This window comes from Macaca mulatta, chromosome 5, assembly GCF_049350105.2.
Source record: "Macaca mulatta isolate MMU2019108-1 chromosome 5, T2T-MMU8v2.0, whole genome shotgun sequence".
Classification (NCBI taxonomy): domain Eukaryota; kingdom Metazoa; phylum Chordata; class Mammalia; order Primates; family Cercopithecidae; genus Macaca; species Macaca mulatta.
In genome coordinates this window covers 80,347,227-80,365,328 of record NC_133410.1, presented here as the reverse complement: position 1 = coordinate 80,365,328, position 18,102 = coordinate 80,347,227, and the positions used below count along the sequence as shown (strand labels likewise).

At 38.1% G+C, this 18,102-nt stretch overlaps 1 protein-coding gene across 6 annotated transcripts in view; it reads right to left on the bottom strand.

Moving 5' to 3' along the window:
• The window catches only part of SCFD2 (sec1 family domain containing 2), a 498,290-nt gene that overhangs the window by 268,637 nt on the left and 211,551 nt on the right, over positions 1 to 18,102 (bottom strand). For all 6 annotated transcript variants that reach the window (XM_078001950.1, XM_078001951.1, XM_001091758.5 and 3 more), the window contains exon 5: positions 8,746 to 8,995. In XM_078001950.1, the coding sequence (XP_077858076.1) occupies positions 8,746 to 8,995 (250 nt within the window). The remainder of the gene's footprint in view (positions 1 to 8,745; positions 8,996 to 18,102) is intronic.

Sequence of the window (18,102 nt, the reverse complement as noted above, 5' to 3'; positions counted from 1 at the left end):
CTAATGAGAAGTCTACTTCCATTTAAATGGTAACTTTATAGAATGTATTTGAAAGAAAAATCTATTCTATATCACTAGTAAACTTAAGCCAGATTAAAATATAAACAAATGTAATTTTTTTTGTTTTAGTTAAAAGTAATCAAAAAAGGAGATCATAGGGTACTCTCCCTTGCTTTCTGATAAAAGTGCAGCACATCATTTTATCCATCTGGAGATCTTTTAGATTTCTAATAATTTCTAGAGTTAGAGATTCAAAAGCATTCTTCTGTAATCAATGCCTAAGGCCAGGGCTCTAGAATAAAGACTGGAAATTGTTAAGTCCACAAGCTGAATTCTGTCCACCAGTAAGATTTCTTTGATTCATGTAATGTTTTGAATTTAAACCACTTTCTTAAACTTTGGTGATCTCAATTTTTCAAAAATCCAGATTCCTGGTTTCTTGAGAGATTGGAAATATCAGACTCATGCTTCCCTGGCAAAAATAAGAGGATCTCAGGCCAGGCGCGGTGGCTCACCCCTATAATGCCAGCACTTTGGGAGGCCGAGGCGGGTGGATCACAAGAGGTCGAGATCGAGACCATCCTGGCCAACATGGTGAAACCCCATCTCTACTAAAAATACAAAAAATTAGCTGAGCAAGGTGGTGCGTGCCTGTAGTCTCAGCTACTTGGGAGGCTGAGGCAGGAGAATCACTGGAACCGGGGAGGCAGAGGTTGCAGTGAGCCAAGATCGTGCCACTGCACTGCAGCCTGGCAACAGAGAAAGACTCTGTCTCAAAAAAAAAAAAAAGAAAAGAAAAGAAAAAAAGAGGATCTCTAGTTTGACACAGTCTCCACCGCTCCCTATTGCCCATTTTAGTAAGACTATACATCCCTGCCATTTATCATTGCATTTTCACTGTTGTTTTTCCCGAAACCTAACCTACTTTAGTTATTTATATTTCTTGCTAGCCTCTGTAAACATCTGAGTTTGAGATTCCTGTGCTAACCCATGGTTTCAACCATTTTTAAAGTATGAAGACACAATATAATCATGCTTTTGATATCTGTTAATTGAAAAATGGGAAAAAATTATGTAACTTCAGCACTATCTTTAAATAAATTTTATCTTTTATAAATCACAACTGTATTACAAATATTTGTATATTTATATGTGAAGAGTAATATCTAGTTCATGGATGATACATAAAGCACACATGAAGCAGTGACCCTTTGCACTAAGTCTTATGTTTTCCCAGGGATCCGTGAGCCAAAGGTTGGGAATCACTGGTCTAGTAAAAGGAATTCTGGACTGGGAATTGGAAGACACAAACCTTAGTCCTATCCCCTCATTGAACAGGCTATGATTGGTGATGCGAGGCAAGTCAAATAACCTTTTGTGACTTCAATTAACTTTGATGTCCTCATGAACAAAGTGAATAGACTAGATAATTGTTGAGAACATTTCCATCAATAAAACACAATAATATTGTGCCTTATGACTCCTTTTACCTACCATAAAAACCCAGATATCTACAAAACTCCCAAAAAGTATACTTTGATGGATTAAAGGAAAGAATAAATGGAAAACCTGAAAACACAATGAAAACTAACTCTACCATTTCCAGATTTAGACACAATACCATATTTTCTGTACCAAACCATGTTTGAAAAACTAGTAGTATATCTGCAAATAAATTCTGCCAAAGAGAAGTTTGTATTACAGATACATTTCACTTGAATTCAGATATTTGGGCTACATTATTAGACATGCAAGTTTATGGAAATGAGCACACAACTACTAAGAGTCAGAGTCAAAACCAGAACCTAGATCCAATTGACTCCAAATTCTGTGTGTTCTATTACCACTGCCCAGGGTTTCGATGCTGAGAGAGCTTAGACTAATTCTAGGTACATAAATGTGGTCAATAAATACTGATAATCTGAGAATATTTATGATATAAGTCCAGTGATACAGCACACAATAGATCATTATTTCAGTATATACTGTAAAAAATTTTAATATTATAACTGTAATATTAAAACACTGGACATCACTCCAACTCACAGTATCTTGCCTTAGAATTTCCTCTGTCGGAGAAGTCTGTAATTGTAGCAAATACAATTTTCCTACCTAATGTACATTCTCACCTTCTATCTTCTAACAGAATCCTTACTTTGTTTATGACAAATATACACCCAGTTAAAATATGCACTCACCATATTATCTTGCAGTCAGAGGTTGCCATGAAACCCAGATCTAGCCAAGGATGCAAGTCTTCTGAGTGGGGCTTTCAAGAAAGCTATTGCTTTCCTAATAAAAAAGGACAGATTTGGCTAGTATATGCCTTTTACCTTCATCCTTCCTCACTTCTTGCCCAAAGCATGGATACTTCTCCCAGGAGGAGAAGTGCCCAGCTCATGACCATGATGATAAAAACCATACCTAGGACAGTGAAGAAGGAAGTCAGAAAGAGCATGAATTCTGCCTGGACTTCTTGCTTAGAAAAATAAACCCCAGTCGTTATGCTAATATGGTAAATTTTTCATTGCATACAACTGGGTATCCTAATGCATACAAAGGTATTGTAATTGATAATCAAATCAAATTATCAACAGTAAAATAAGAGTTTGATAAATGTAAATTACAGTTATTAGGGTATTATCATGCCTCTGTCATGAACCACTGCATTTTTAGATACTTTGAGTTATTCATTCTCTAGTTTTACACTAAGCCTAAACAGATCTAGCCCTTGTTGACCTGGACTTTAAAGATACTATAGAAATACACGGAAAATCAATGAATAATAATGTGAGTAAATCAATGAGTAATAACAAAACATGTTTAGCAAAACAAATTTTTCCAAAGTAGTTTTTTGTGTCAAAAAATAATATTAAAGTCTTGTTTTCCTTTGTTTCCTGATTCAGAGCCTTCTGATCAATATACCCTAAAGCACTGGTTTGCTCCTAATAGGTCAGAGGTGTGCCAAGCTGCTGCTTCACCTCAGTCCACAGGTCAACTGGGTAGGACCTAGACTGGCCAGAGCCCCCAGGGCTGGTTGCCTTTGATCACAAGAGTCTCGTCCACTTACCTCAATATATTATGCAAACATTCTCATTGTCTATGTGCACATGATGAGAAAAGGCTAGGGAAGCACTACCCTATATGACAGCTAGATGCTATCAAAATCATAATGGTGGTGGGAGAAAAATAGCCTATTTATAATACTAGATGGACCAAACATTAGTTAACACACATAACATCATTTTATTCTCAGCAAAATCAAGAATGGTCAATAGGGCAGTTATGTTTATATCAAGGTTCAAGGATGGATGATTTGCCCACTAACACTCACTGCTGAAAAACAGCAGAGCCCAGACTTTCAAATCAAGAATTCTACATCAAAACACTATATTTTTTTTGATATACCTCTCATATGATGACATTCCAAGTTTACACAGATCTTTAAAAATAGTGTTTTGATTTCATTCTGTGAAGAAAATTCAAACAGTTTTCTTTGTTTTCTCTTATGACTGCCATGCAAACACTAATGTATATGGAAACTGATACTCTCCTTGAACTTAGCAGGACTGAGAAAGCATAACACTAATCAACATACTTGGCTGTACTGATTTTCTTTTTACAGTTTCCTACCCTCGAAAAGCAGAGAGCCAACCCTTGTTATTTTGTGTGAGTAGAAAAGTGAATTTTTGCCCATCACTCTAGAAATCTCTCCAAAAGTATCTATTAAAAAGTGAACAGAATAAAAGTAAAATAGTATGCTACCATTGAGCATGCTTAAATTTTTGTTTTGTTTTGCTTCGTTTTGTCAGATATTTTTATTGCCTTTCCATACAAGGGAAGAATATAGAGAAATGAAAGAAACTGTCGAAAGTAAACTACATATTTAACAGATAAAAGAAAACATAAATTTTAATCCACAGGGCAATCACTGTCAAGAGATATTATCGAAATAAACAAAGTTTAAGTTTCTTAGCCTTGTTTTAGAAAGCTGGGCAACCAACAGATTTCAAAGGCTAGAAGTAATACTTTAATTTATTTATAACAACGCAGAAACAAAGAGGATACATTCATAAAAATAGGGAGGTATGGCAAGATCTATAAGTAGCTAATATAGACAGATTAAAAGGCATAGGCAATATCTAACGTATTAACCAGAATATTAATTCTCTGTTCAAAAAACAAGAACATAATGGGATGGTTGAGCATGCATGGTATAAAATGATATATGTAAGCAAACATGAGTTACAGAATATAATACATGAAACGGTAACCAGAGGTGAGCAGGTTTAGAATATCACGTTTAAAGACGTGGGCTACAGATCCAGAATACCTGGGCTCAATTCCAGGCTCTATTGTTTATCAGTTGGGTGACGTTAGCACGCTTAAATTTTTAGTATACAAAAATGGTTACTTTCTTGATCCTATGAACAGTTAAGATGATAATGCAGGGTAGATAATCATACACCCAAAAGATGCAATCCTGAACTCCCTAATACTTAATGTTGAAATCCTAAAAGATCAGAACCTCTAAAGCTAAAATCCTAAACACTGCAATCCTAAAAGTATAATTCTGGAAAAAAAAGTTTTTAATCTTTAAAGATATTTACATTTTTAAAAGGTGATTTATTTGATAAACAACATGACAGAACACTCCAAAAGCCACTTTACACAATAAAACAGCCAATAATAATATCTATTTTTGCAAGCATAAACACTCAGGTATAATAATAACAGTCAGAGGGGTATAACAGTTAAGATGAGAGGAACTATATTTATAGAGAAATAGGGTCAAAAAGGGAAATGTATAAACATATATCTCTCTAATTGGTAATTGCACACACCCAGCTTTATATAATTGCAATCATCTGAATTACCATGATGAACAACCCATGTCTTTTGACAAGATTGATTAAAAGCCATGATGGCTCAGACAGGAAAAAAAAAAAAAAAAAAAAACGAGTCACCACCCACAAGAGCCAAGATTTCGAGAAAATTTGTCTTTCACAAGTGCAGATGTATGAAAAGGACACCTCTTCATTTATTGAGGAAGTTTCGATGTTTTTATATACATGCACAATGCTTACACACAAAGTCAATGTTGTGATAATGTAGTTCTGTGGAGTCAAATGTGAAAACAAACAAACAAACATTAAATGAGTTAGAATTCTTTGAAAGTCTCTACACATTTTATATCTCCAATTTATACTGGATGTTGGTAACACGGCTCAGGCTGAAGAAGCCTCAGGATTCTGGGGATCAATGATGTAAGTTCTGGAGTCTGAAGTCCAGAAAGCCTGGAGTTCTGATGTCTAAGGCAGCAAAAGAAAAGTATGTCCTAGCTCTCAGAGACAGACCATTTTGCTTTCTGTATTATTATAGTTCTATCCCGGCCCCAGTTGCTTGGATGGTGCCCACCAACACTGAGGGGCAGCTCTTCACCTAATCCACTCAGGCTCACACACTAATTTCCTCTGTAAACACCTTCACAGACACACCCAAAATAATGTCTTACCAGATGTCTAGGTATTCTTTAATACAGTCAAGTTGACAAGTAAAATTAAGTCCACAAGTCCAACCCATGTCAACTTGGCAACCATGCACATCTTCTTAAACCATACTTAATTTCCAAATAAAGACAATAACAAGATAATAGTTCCACCATACATGATTCAACTATCCTGTGTTTGTGATTTTCAGGATTTTAGGTGTTAGGAACTTAGGCTTTAGGGATTTTGATCTTTCAGATATCAACACTTGGAATTGGTGTTCAGAAATGCGTCTTTTAGGATTATCCAAATCTGTAAAACTAAAGCACTGTATGTAGAACTGTCATTCGATTGTTAATCGATTCCTTATTTTCAATAATTCTTTTTAACCAAATTTTCATCAACCACAAAATGTGCATGAGGCAAAAAATAAATTTAGACACTCAGTAACAAGAAAACCAAAACTATACATCAGAATAACATGAGTGCAAACCTTATGCCAACTTGCCAATAGCAAACTGTAGGCAAGTTCACTGTAAAAGCCAGGTTAACCTAGTTCCACCACACACAAAGCACATTTGGAAGGCAATTCAGTTCTTTCAATGTGTACTGGGATATCCTTTCCTAATCTACAAGACCAAGTCAGAGTCACCACTGCCCCAACACTATGCTATTACTTTTTATCCTGAGATGTAAATCAATAATCATTTCAGCAGCTAACTGAAAACATAAACCCTTCTTTTTAGTACATTTTTGATTTCTTGACATACTTAGTAAGAGATATATCTATACTGGCCAAGAAATAAAGTCCTGCTTGTCTTCACAAAGGCTGAAAAAATGTGTGTGTGTGTTCCAGTGGTAAGTTTGAATATGTCAAATTTAAGTAATACCTTCTTTATCCTGTTTAAAGTGTATATCCAAAGTTAATCTAAGCAGCAATTTGTACTTAGTATTATGTCTCTAAAATTTAAAAATATGCTAAAATTTCCATAAACTCTTATTTTTTAATCTTTAATCTCTGAGTTTACAAATTTTCCTAATATTAGTATGAATGCACAGAAGTATTTTAAAAGCAAGAACATGCATATTCTAAGCAACCATAAATAGAGAAACTAATTAAAAAATGAAGTGCTGGGCCAATGAACACCTTGAGTGAATATCAAATGAATACTCTTACTGCATGATTTCAGTTCCAAAAGTACCATAGCAACATACAAATGTTAGAAAAAGCTATCCAAATAACCTCGGTTAAAACATGTCATCTCGTTAACCTGTTTCTGAAATTATGCTTCTTAGGAATAATTTTAATTAAATTCTCCTAGCATTCAAATTTACTTTGAATCCCAGCACGCTTCCAAGCACTGTATAAATCATATTAAAACTTTCTAAGTTGAAATTTATTTATGGCCAAACAAACACATGCAATCACATACAGTGTTATACTTAATGAAACGGCATTAAGTTTTTCTTAAATGGATTTTAAGTTGGCAAACAGGTTTTATACTAAGCAAGAAAACATTTCGTTTCTGTGGCAACTTCATTCAATTTCCGTCTTGACAGGGTTTCATTTTCTATAACCAACCAAAAGAAAGGTCAGCAGTGGGCACAAAGCAAAATTCACATGCACGGGAGACTAATGCTTAACAGCGGCACATCCTGCTCCCGAGAAGTCTGGACACTCCTCCCAGAGAGGCCCAACAGAGGACAAGAGGAAAAGATGGAGGATATATAAGCTGCCTCCGCTGCAACTTCCTGAATGAAGAAGTCTTCAAACACCTAAACACACCCACACATGCACACACACACACACCAGCAAATGAATGGAAATTTGGTACATTTTTAAAGTACTCACATTTCATACGGAACTTTTAATAACTTCTTACTTTCAGATAGACACAGGTTCAATCCATACTCATGAAAATTAGCTTTACACAAAATATAAATAATAATATTGAATTTGATACAAAATAACACGAATGCCTTCATGAGTTATATTGCAGTTATTATTGGAAGTGAAGGTAGTTAGATTTTATGATGTTTAATCATATTTCCCTAAAATTAGCAGAACCTACTTTACTGGGATGTTTAGGTATTATTCTGGATAATACTAATTAATTCAAATTCAAAATAAAATAAGAAAAGTTAAAATATAAGGCTGGGCATGGTGGTTCACAGTCATAATCTCAGCACTTTGAGAGGCCAAGGAGAGAGGATTGCTTGAGCCCAGGAGTTTGAGACCAGCCTGGGCAACATAGTGAGACTCCATCTCTATTTAATTTTAAAAAAAACCACACACACACGTAATATATGTGTGTATATATATGTGTGTGTATATAAGTATATATGCTATATATACACACACCTGTTTATACATGGACTTATATATTATATATATACACACATATATATATATACTGGACTTATATGTATATATATACACAGGTATATATAAATTGGAAATTGGAATATATATATATTATATATATATATAAAACACTACTGAAAATGGCCATTTCCAATCCTATAATACTATGTAACATCTCAAATAAACAGTTTTTAAAGTCTGAAATGACAATCTCACAGAGAATATATCAATAAAAACTCTTTGAATAGGATGTACTACATTGTATTTTTCCTTACAGATTATACGCTCTGTATTTTGCTATTTTAACAAGGTCTTGGCTCTAAGGAATATTAATTCTGACAAGCAATTAGAAGGGAGGCCATGTCACTACCATGCCATTGCGGAAAAATACTGCAGTGGAAACCTCTAACCCTATAGGCCAGGGGTCCCCAACCCCGGGCTGCAGACAGGTACCCGTCCGTGGCCTGTTAGGAATCGGGCACAGCAGGAGGTGTGCAGTGGGCAAGCAAGTATTACTGTCTGAGCTCTGCCTTCTGTCAGATCAGTAGCAGCATTCGATTCTCATAGGAGTATGAACCCTACTGTGAACTGCACATGTGAGGGATCTAGGTTGCATGCTCCTTATGAGACTCCAACTAATGCCCGATGATGTGAGGTGGAACAGTTTCATCGTGACACCATGCACCTCCATCCCTGTCCCCTGATGGCTGCCCTTGGTGCCAAAAATGTTGGGGACTGTTGCTATAGGCTGGCTAGCATTCATCAGGCCTCATGAAATTCCAAACAACTCCAGTGAAGATGGTTACCTCCTCTTCCCAAAACAGTATTTATTTTGAAACCTGTTTTGTGTATTAGTGATGTTTATGTCCCATATCTTTGTTAGACACTTACCTGTAATTTTTTGCAGCAAAGGTGACAATTCAGATTCCTCACAGAAGACCTGAGCCAATGCTTTCTTGACTTTTTCTTCTGCTTCATCCAGGTCTTTGTCTACTGTGAGCTCTCCAGTGACAGAATAAATATATATGAGAAGGATCAGCAGTTCCTCAGGGCTGTAGTCCTCATTGGTTCTCTGGGTTACAGGCTTAATCATGGGCAACAGCTGATTTAACACAACGGACATTGTTGACTCCCCAATACTCTAAAATAAAAAATGACATGAAAATATGTCAATCTTCTACAAAGATATAATTTATGGACTACATTAGTCTAATGATAGCTTTCAAACAAGTCTGTATGTGATATTTACTGGCTGCATTGCTTTTTATTTGCGTGTTTCTTGTCCTGAAGAGAATACTACAAGTAGTTTGGCATTAGAGTTTTTGTTTTGAAAGTCCTAATTTATAAAATGCCTTGTCACGTTGTAGGTTCCATTAAATCATCTTAATATTGCTTAAACAAATAGGAGTCCATTAATTTTAAAGAAAAAAAAAATGTAAGTACTTCAGATACTTGAAATTTTTTTAAAGAGATGTGGTATATTTGTAAGATAATATTACTTAACAAAAAAACAAACATGACAACATCTATATATCCAAATGAATGCTGACACTGCTTCAAAGGAATCACCTCGGATTTTCCAGCATATTCTTTATAATAGTCTCTATATCAGCAAATATTAGCCAGAATACTTTTTAAAACAACAAAAAGTCACTTTCTGCTAAATCTGATGAATAAAATATGGAATCAAACAGGGTAATGTCACTTAGGATTCAACATTTCTCTGAGTAAGTCAGTAGATAACTCGCATTAAATTTTTAAAAATGCCTTTAGCTCTTCCACAACTTCTTGAGCGATATTTAGCAGAGGATTTCAAAATTCTTTGAATGTGATAATAGCACTGTATTACTGGAGAAACTGTATTATGTACAGAAACTGTACATATTTCTATCATAAATTCTGAGATTTTCGGTGAATACAGAAATCTTCATCTTAAATAATACGATTTAATTCTTCTTAAAATATAAAATAAACCTATAAAATAAAACTCTACACTTTGTATTTACATTCAAATCAGGGGCCAAATTAACACAACTTGCAACTTTCATTAACCATTCATTGAGCACCTACTATGTTGTAGGCACTAGTCTAGGAATACAGCAGTGCACAGAACAAATTCCCTGCTTTCATAGAGTTTACATTGTAGTTAGAGAAAACAATTAAAAAGCAAAAGAAGTAAAACATAAACGGCAGCCCACCCTTATCTATGGTTTTGCTTTCCATGGTTTCACTTACCTGTGGTCCAAAAATATTACATACAATAAGATGTTTTGAGAGAGAGAGAGAGAGAGAGAGACCCCATTCCTATAACTTTTAGTATTGTATATTATTAGAACTGTTCTAATTTTTATTAGTTATTGTTAATCTCTTACTGTGCCTAATTTACAAATTAAACTTTATCATAGGTATGTATAGAAAAAAACACAGTATATACAGGATTCAGGACTATGCATAGTTTCAGGAATCTACTGACAGTCTTGGGTCTTGGAACATATCCCATGCAGATAAGCAAGCAGGGACTACTGTAGTATATTAGAGTGGTAAGTGCTATAAAGAAAAATAAAGCAGGAAGGGAAACACATCTTAGGATGTGCGTCTGTGTGTATGAATATGCACACACAGTTTGGGGCTGCAGTGAGCTATGATTGTGTCAGTGCACTCTAGCCTGCGCAACAGAGCAAGACCCTGTCTCTAAAAAAAGTTCTTTTTAATGCTCAAAGAAGAAAAGCTTTATTGTGGATACAGTTTATGTAGGAAAAGTCGTGTTAAAAGGAAATATTAGAATAAAGAAATACCAGTAGAAACTCTTTCTCTTTTTGAAGAGAAAGTTAACAGCAAACAGCTCAATGTTGTTCTGTGCTGAAATGATTACCCAAAATGGGCTTTTCTAGTCAAGCCATTTCCACACCTGGAAAAATTTGGATAGATCATCTCAAGGTTAAGGTTCATGATTATATTTCATACACAAAAAACAGCTGTTACCATTTATTTCCACTAAAAATCTTGGATGTTCACAATGTACCATAGAAAAATAAAATGTTCAGTCCTTGGAATGGATGAGGTAAAAATGGAAAAGAACAGAATAGAGATTTTATTGTCACATGGTGACAAGACACAATTTACCAAGTGTGAACACACACATGCTTCCAAAGGACCAGGGGGCCGAAAGTTTTGAAGACATCCTACGGCTGCCCTACAGCTTCAGGACTCTCTAGAGCAGGGGTGTCCAACCTTTTGGCTTCCCTAGGCCACACTGGAAGAAGAAGAACTGTCTTGAGCCACACATAAAATACACTACCACTAACGATAGCTGATGAGTTTTTTTAAAATTGCAAAACAATTTCATAATGTTTTTAAGAAAGTTTATCAATTCCTTTTGGGCTGCCGCATTCAAAGCCATCCTGGGCCACATGCAGCCCATGGATCATGGGTTGGGCAAACTCGCTCTAGAGGAACCTTCAAGTGTTTCTTTGCTTTATAAGCTGCCCAAAGTAATTTAAAAGAGTCCTGTGGTTGGCCTGTTAAAAGAAGGTCATGAAGGTTGCAGCTTTCATTTTTGCTGTTTACTCTATCACTAACTCCTTGGATGACAATAAACAGATTCTTTCATTGCTTTATGTCCCATTTCTAGAAACCAGGTGTATACATAAAGCATCTATTCTATAGGAGCCCTCTGGGTCTCCCCCCAGAGCAACATGATTTTTTAAAATATAGTTACAAAAAGTTTATATAGTTACAAAACAGAATAGAATAATCATCATGATCAGTTGTAAAGATTCATTCACTAACATCTGGCCTTCAGAGCTTAATTTTCAAGTCATTGGTCTATGATATGTGCAAGAGAATAAAATCTCTCATTAGTTATACCCTATCAGTATTCTGTTGTACATACCAATTTCTAAAATTACATTCTAAATCTGTTTCATGCATCCCAAGAAGCCTATAACTGATCTGAATACAAAGTCAGGAATATTGACCAATCTTAAAGAGCCATCAGAGATGGTGGAATAAAGAGATTCTAGTTCAAAGAAGCTAGATTCCAACACCGATTGTTCCTCTAATTCCTTAACTTCTCAGGATCTCTTCTTTCTAAACTGACATGATCTGACCAGAGGATGGCTGGGCAATAAGTCATGTTATGCCCAGGTCTCCATTTTCACTTTCTTCCCCTTTTCCTTTTTTAAAAACTCTACCATTGTTGTGAAGGCAGGAATTCATACTCTTACTGCTGGCTACTTAGCAAAACGTAAATGCTCAAAAAAGACCAGGTGTGGTGGCGCATGCCTATAATTCCAGTACTTTGGGACGCCAATAGGGGAGGACCACTTGAGGCCAGGAGTTTGAGAACAGCCTGGGCAACATAGCAAGACTCCAGTCTCTACATAAAATAAAAAACTAGCTGAGCATGGTGGCATGTGCCTGCAGTCCCAGCTACTCAAGAGGCTGAGGCAGAAGGATCCGCTTGAACCCAGAAGTTTGGGGCTGCAGTGAGTTATGATTGTGCCAGTGCACTCTGGCCTGTGCAACAGAGCAAGACTGAATGCAATTGTAGTATCCTGGATGGGCTCTTGGAATAGAAAAAGGACTTTAGGGAAAAATTAATGAAATCTGAATGAAGTCTGGAGTTTATAGTTAATATACCCATGCTAGTTTCTTTTTTTTTTTTTTTTTCTTTTTTTTTTTTGAGACGGAGTCTCGCTCTGTCGCCCAGGCTGGAGTGCAGTGGCCGGATCTCAGCTCACTGCAAGCTCTGCCTCCCGGGTTCCCGCCATTCTCCTGCCTCAGCCTCCCGAGTAGCTGGGACCACAGGCGCCGCCACCTCGCCCGGCTAATTTTTTGTGTTTTTAGTAGAGACGGGGTTTCGCCGTGTTAGCCAGGATGGTCTCCATCTCCTGACCTTGTGATCCGCCCGTCTCGGCCTCCCAAAGTGCTGGGATTACAGGCTTGAGCCACCGCGCCCGGCGCTAGTTTCTTATATTTGATAAATGCACCACAGTAATATAAGATTCTAACAATAAGGTGAAGAATATATGGAAACTCTCTGTACTATCTTGGGAACTTTTCTGTAAATCTAAGCTATTCTAAAATAAAATGCTTAGGGAAGGTAAAGGAGGGAGAAGGAAGGGGAAAAGAAGAAAGGAAGGGGAAGGGAGGGCAGGGATGAGAAATAAAGACTTCATGGTCAGGAAGAACTCCTCACAACCTGAGCCATCAGCCAAGATAAGGGACTGACCCAAGAAGCCGTAAAGTCTCCATCAATGGCAAAGACAGGCAGGGTGGTCATCTGCCGAAGATGAAGCAATGAGAACCCTCTGCCGCTCTGGCTTGGAAGGTAAGCTAGACTAGACCCTCTTAGTGCTATCCATAAAAGCATGGTTCTAAACTGAATGTTTATACATTTTCTGCTCTTCTCTATTCTTAGAATGGAACTTTGATAATAAGGAAGAAAAAAAATCAGTGACTCCATAGATTGAAAATGTTTTAAAGGCAGAAGACAGAATCTCAAGAGGATTAATAATAAGGATGTGGGAATAAGATAATACGCTTGGGTTTCAATCCAGGTTGTACCACTTACTAGCTGTATGACCTTGGGCAAATTATTTACCTTCTCCAAGTCTCAATTTCCTCATTTGTAAAATGGAAACAACACCATAAATGCCTGAATATTAGGCAATCCTATATCACAGCCATCCGTGTGCATAACATTGGGACAATTGGTTAAACTACTTTGTGGTTTCAAATGACATAATCCCCACAATAGGGTAGTCCTCGTAAAGACTCAAATATAAAGTGATGCCCTATTTTCTGAGGGCTAATTTGGGGAAAGTACTTTACCTGATTTAGGAATATATAATCATAGCTTTTGCCTCATTAGGTTGTTCTGAAGATGTAACATTAGAAATGAATTACACAACACAATGCCTGGCACACAGCCTCCAGTAAATACAAATTATTACTACCACGACTCCCACCTACTACCCCACAGGCTCCTTTCTTAGAACTGATTAAGATGGTTGGAAAGAGAATTAGACCTTCTAAGAAGAGGAAATTGGTAGTCTCAAAGGAGGGAGGGGAAGCCTGCAAATACTGGGTTTGAAATCACATCTTGGAACTTAACTGCAACAGTCAGTGAAAGGTCAAAGGCAATATAAACATTATTAAACACTCCCATTTAAAAAGGACACGCACAGCAAACCAAATCCAAGACCGAAAGAAAAAAGGCTTCCTTACAAAGTACTGAGATTAAGTTTCTCATTTGTTTTGATATAAATGGGCTTACTAGTAGGAGGTAGAAGACTGAAGCTGTGTCTACAGTGACAAAACCTTTTGTTTATCTGAAGTCTGGGGCTCCTGTTATTCTTGAATGAGTCCTCAGTCACTATGTGCAAAAGGCCCTCTGTAAAATATGTGTTTTCTTTAAAAAAGCTGATCTTTTTGGTTCAATTAAAATGCCACTGCAAAGTCAGAGTTTGTCTCTGTACTGGCTACCTTGGCAGGCATGAGGAGCAAACAGGCTTTATTCCATGTGGCTACAGAGCAGGCCAGGCTGGCTGTACACCTGCTCTTCTGTGGTGCACAGCTTGAAGACACTCAGTAAAACTCCAAATCATGCTAAGCTTCTGCTGGAGAACCCATCTCTGCAACTCATTGTGTTAGTTCATTTGTGTTGCTATGAAGGAATACCTGAGGCTTGGTACTTTATGAGGAAAAGAGATTTATTTGACTCACAGTTCTGCAGGTTGTACAAGCATGGTGTTAGTATCTGCTTGGCTTCTGGTAAGGCCCCAGGAATCTCCAATCACAAAGGAAGGTAAAGGGGGTACTCAGCACATCACATGATGAGAGAGAGCAAGAAAGAAGTGGGAAGGTACCACACTCTTTTAAACAACCAGATCTTTTATGAACTCAAAGCAAGAACTCACGTGTTACCATGAAGAGGGCACCAAGCTATTCATAATGGATCTACCCCCATAACCCAGACATCTCCCACCAGGCCCCACCTCCAACACTGGGGATCACATTTCGGTTTTTTTGTTATTATTATTTTTGACAAACCAGACTTTACTAAAATTTCTGTTCATCAGATGTAACTAATAAGGCAGTAAAAGGTAACTCCAGTCTCCAACATACACAAAAAACTTCAAAAAATCAGTACAAAGTATACCAAAGCTTGAGACTTCATGAGAGAGGATATCCAAATACCATTAGGCACATATACATGTAATCAGCATCATTAATCAACAGGAAAATGCGAGCTAAATTCACAGTAAATCCATATCATACTAACTGGAATGGCTAAGTGAAAAAAAGAATTAAAAAAGAACCTTCCAATATCAAATGTAGGCAAGGATGTGGAGTCACTAAACCCCTCATACATTGCTACAAGGAGTGAATACTGACATAAACACTATTAAACCTGTTTTGTGACATCATTAAAGCTGAACACAAGAATTTCTGATGAAGCCGAAACTTCACTCTTAGGTACAAGGGTTTCAACATGAGGTTTGGAGAGGGCAAATATCCAAATATCATTCCATCCATGGCCTTCTCAAATCTCATGTCCTTCTCACAATAAAAAATCAGTCATCCCCTCCCAATAGTCCCCCATGGTCTTGACTCATTCCAGAATCAACTCAAAAGTCCAAAGTCTCATCATAGACTCAGAGTAAGTTCCTTTCACTTACAAGCCTGAAAAATCAAAAAAAGCTATTTACTTCCAAGATACAATGATGGTATAGAAATTAGGTAGACGTTCCCATTCCAAAAGGGAGGAATCAGCCAAAAAAAAGGGGCAACAGACCCTACACAACTCTAAAATCCAGCAGGGCAGACATTAAATGTTAATGCCCCCCCCAAAAAAATCTTTGACTCTATGTCTCACATCCTGGGCACACTGGTGTGAGAAGTAGGCTCCCAAGGCTTTGGACAGCCCTGCCCTTGTGGCTTTGAAGGGTGCAACCACCAAGGTTGCTCTCATGGGTCAGAGCTCAGTGTCTGCAGCTTTTCCAAGCTCAGGATGCAAGCTGCCAGTGGCTCTACCATTCTGGGGTCTGGAGGATGGTGGCCTCCTTCCCACAAAGCTCATCTCGAAAGTGTCTCAGTGTGGAATCTGTGTGGGGGCACCACACTCACATTTCCCCTCCACACTGCCTTAGTAGAGTCTCTCTTCAGGGGCTCCACCTCTTCAACAGGTTTCTACCTGGACATCCAGGCTTTCCAATACATCTTCTGAAATCTAAGGGGAAGCTGCCCAGCCTGCTTCACTCATGCACTCTGAGTGCCTACAGTCTTAAAACCATGTAAAACCTGGCAAAGCTTATGGATTGTGCCCTCCAGAGCAGCAACTAGAATAGTATCTGGGGCCCTTTACAGCTGGAGTCACAGCTGGAGCTGGAGTGGCCAGGATCCTGGGAGCAGTGTCCTGAGGCTGCATAGGGCAGTAGGGCCTCAGATCTGGCCCCTGAAACTATTGTTTCCTCCTACACCTCTGGGCCTGTAATGGGAGGGGCTGCAAAGGAGATTTCAGAAATGCTTTCAAGGCCATTTTCTCATTGTTTTGGATATTAGCACTTGGATTCCTTTTAGTCATGTAAAATCTCCCTAGTAAGTTGTTGCTCCACAGTCTGCTTGTATTCCTCTCCTGAAAATGATCTTTCCATCTCTACTACATGGCCAGATTGTGACTTTTCCAAATTTTTATGCTTTGCTTCCCTTTTAAATATAAATTCCAATTTTAAGGAATTTTTTTGCTCCTATATCTGGTCATAGGTTGTTAGAAGCAGCCATATCACATCATGAATGTTTTGCTGCTTAGAAATTTCTTCTGCCGGCCGGGCGCGGTGGCTCAAGCCTGTAATCCCAGCACTTTGGGAGGCCGAGACGGGTGGATCACGAGGTCAGGAGATCAAGACCATCCTGGCTAACACGGTGAAACCCCGTCTCTACTAAAAAATACAAAAAACTAGCCGGGCGAGGTGGCGGGCACCTATAGTCCCAGCTACACAGGAGGCTAAGGCAGGAGAATGGCGTAAACCCGGGAGGCAGAGCTTGCAGTGAGCTGAGATCCGGCCACTGCACTCCAGCCCGGCGACAGAGCGAGACTCCGTCTCAAAAAAAAAAAAAAAAAAAAAAAAAAAAAAAAAAAAGAAATTTCTTCTGCCAGAAACTCTAAGTCATCTTGCATAACATGAGTGACCATCACTCCAATTCAAAATAACTTTCTCATTTCCAATTGAGACCTCATCAGCCTGGGCCATCACTGTCCATATTTCTATCAGCATTTTGGTCACAACTATTGAACCACTCTCTAATAAGCTCCAAACTTTCCCTCATCTTCCTCTTTTCTTCTGAGCTCTCCAAACTCTTCCAGCCTCTGCCCATTCCCAAGTTCCAAATCCACTTCCACATTCTCAAGTATTTTTATAGCAATACCCCATTCCTGGTGCCAATTTTCTGTGTTAGGTTGTTTGCATTGCTATAAAGGAATACCTGAGACTGGGTAATTTATAAAGAAAAGAGGTTAATTTTGCTCACAGTTCTGCAGGCTGTACAAGCATGGCACAAGCATCTGCTCAGCTTCTGGTAAGGTCTCAGGAAGCTTTACAATCATGGTAGAAGGCAAAGCGTGAGCTGGCATATCACATGGTGAAAGAGAATGGAGGTCAGGGGAGCAGGTAGCATACTCTTTTAAACAACCAGATCTCACATAAACTCTGAGCAAGAACTCACTCACTACTGTGAGGAGGGCCCCTAGCAATCAAGAGAGATCTGCCCTCATGATCAAAATATCTCCCACCAGGCCCCACCTCCAACACTGAGAATCACATTTCAACATGAGATTTGGAGGGGACAAATATCCAAACTATATCATCCTCCCAACATCAGCCAAGTCATGGTGTGTGCAGGAGCATAGGATGTTGCCAGTGGGAGCCTGACAGAGTGCCCAAAGGAGCCCACATCCTAGTCCCTGGAATCTGTGACTGTGGTACTTTACACAGCAAAAGGGACTTTGCAGATGTGACGAAGGTTGCAGATCTTCAGATGGGAAGATTACCTACATTATCTGGGTGGGGCCAATCTAATTATATGAGTGCTTAAAAGTTGAGGACTTTTCCTGGCTGTGCTGAAAGAGAGATGTAATGATGAAGAATCAGAGAGATTCAATATTGCTGGCTTTGAAGATGGAAGAAGGAGGTCATGAGCCATGGAATGCTGGGGGCCTGTGGAAGCTGGAAAGAGCAAGGAAAC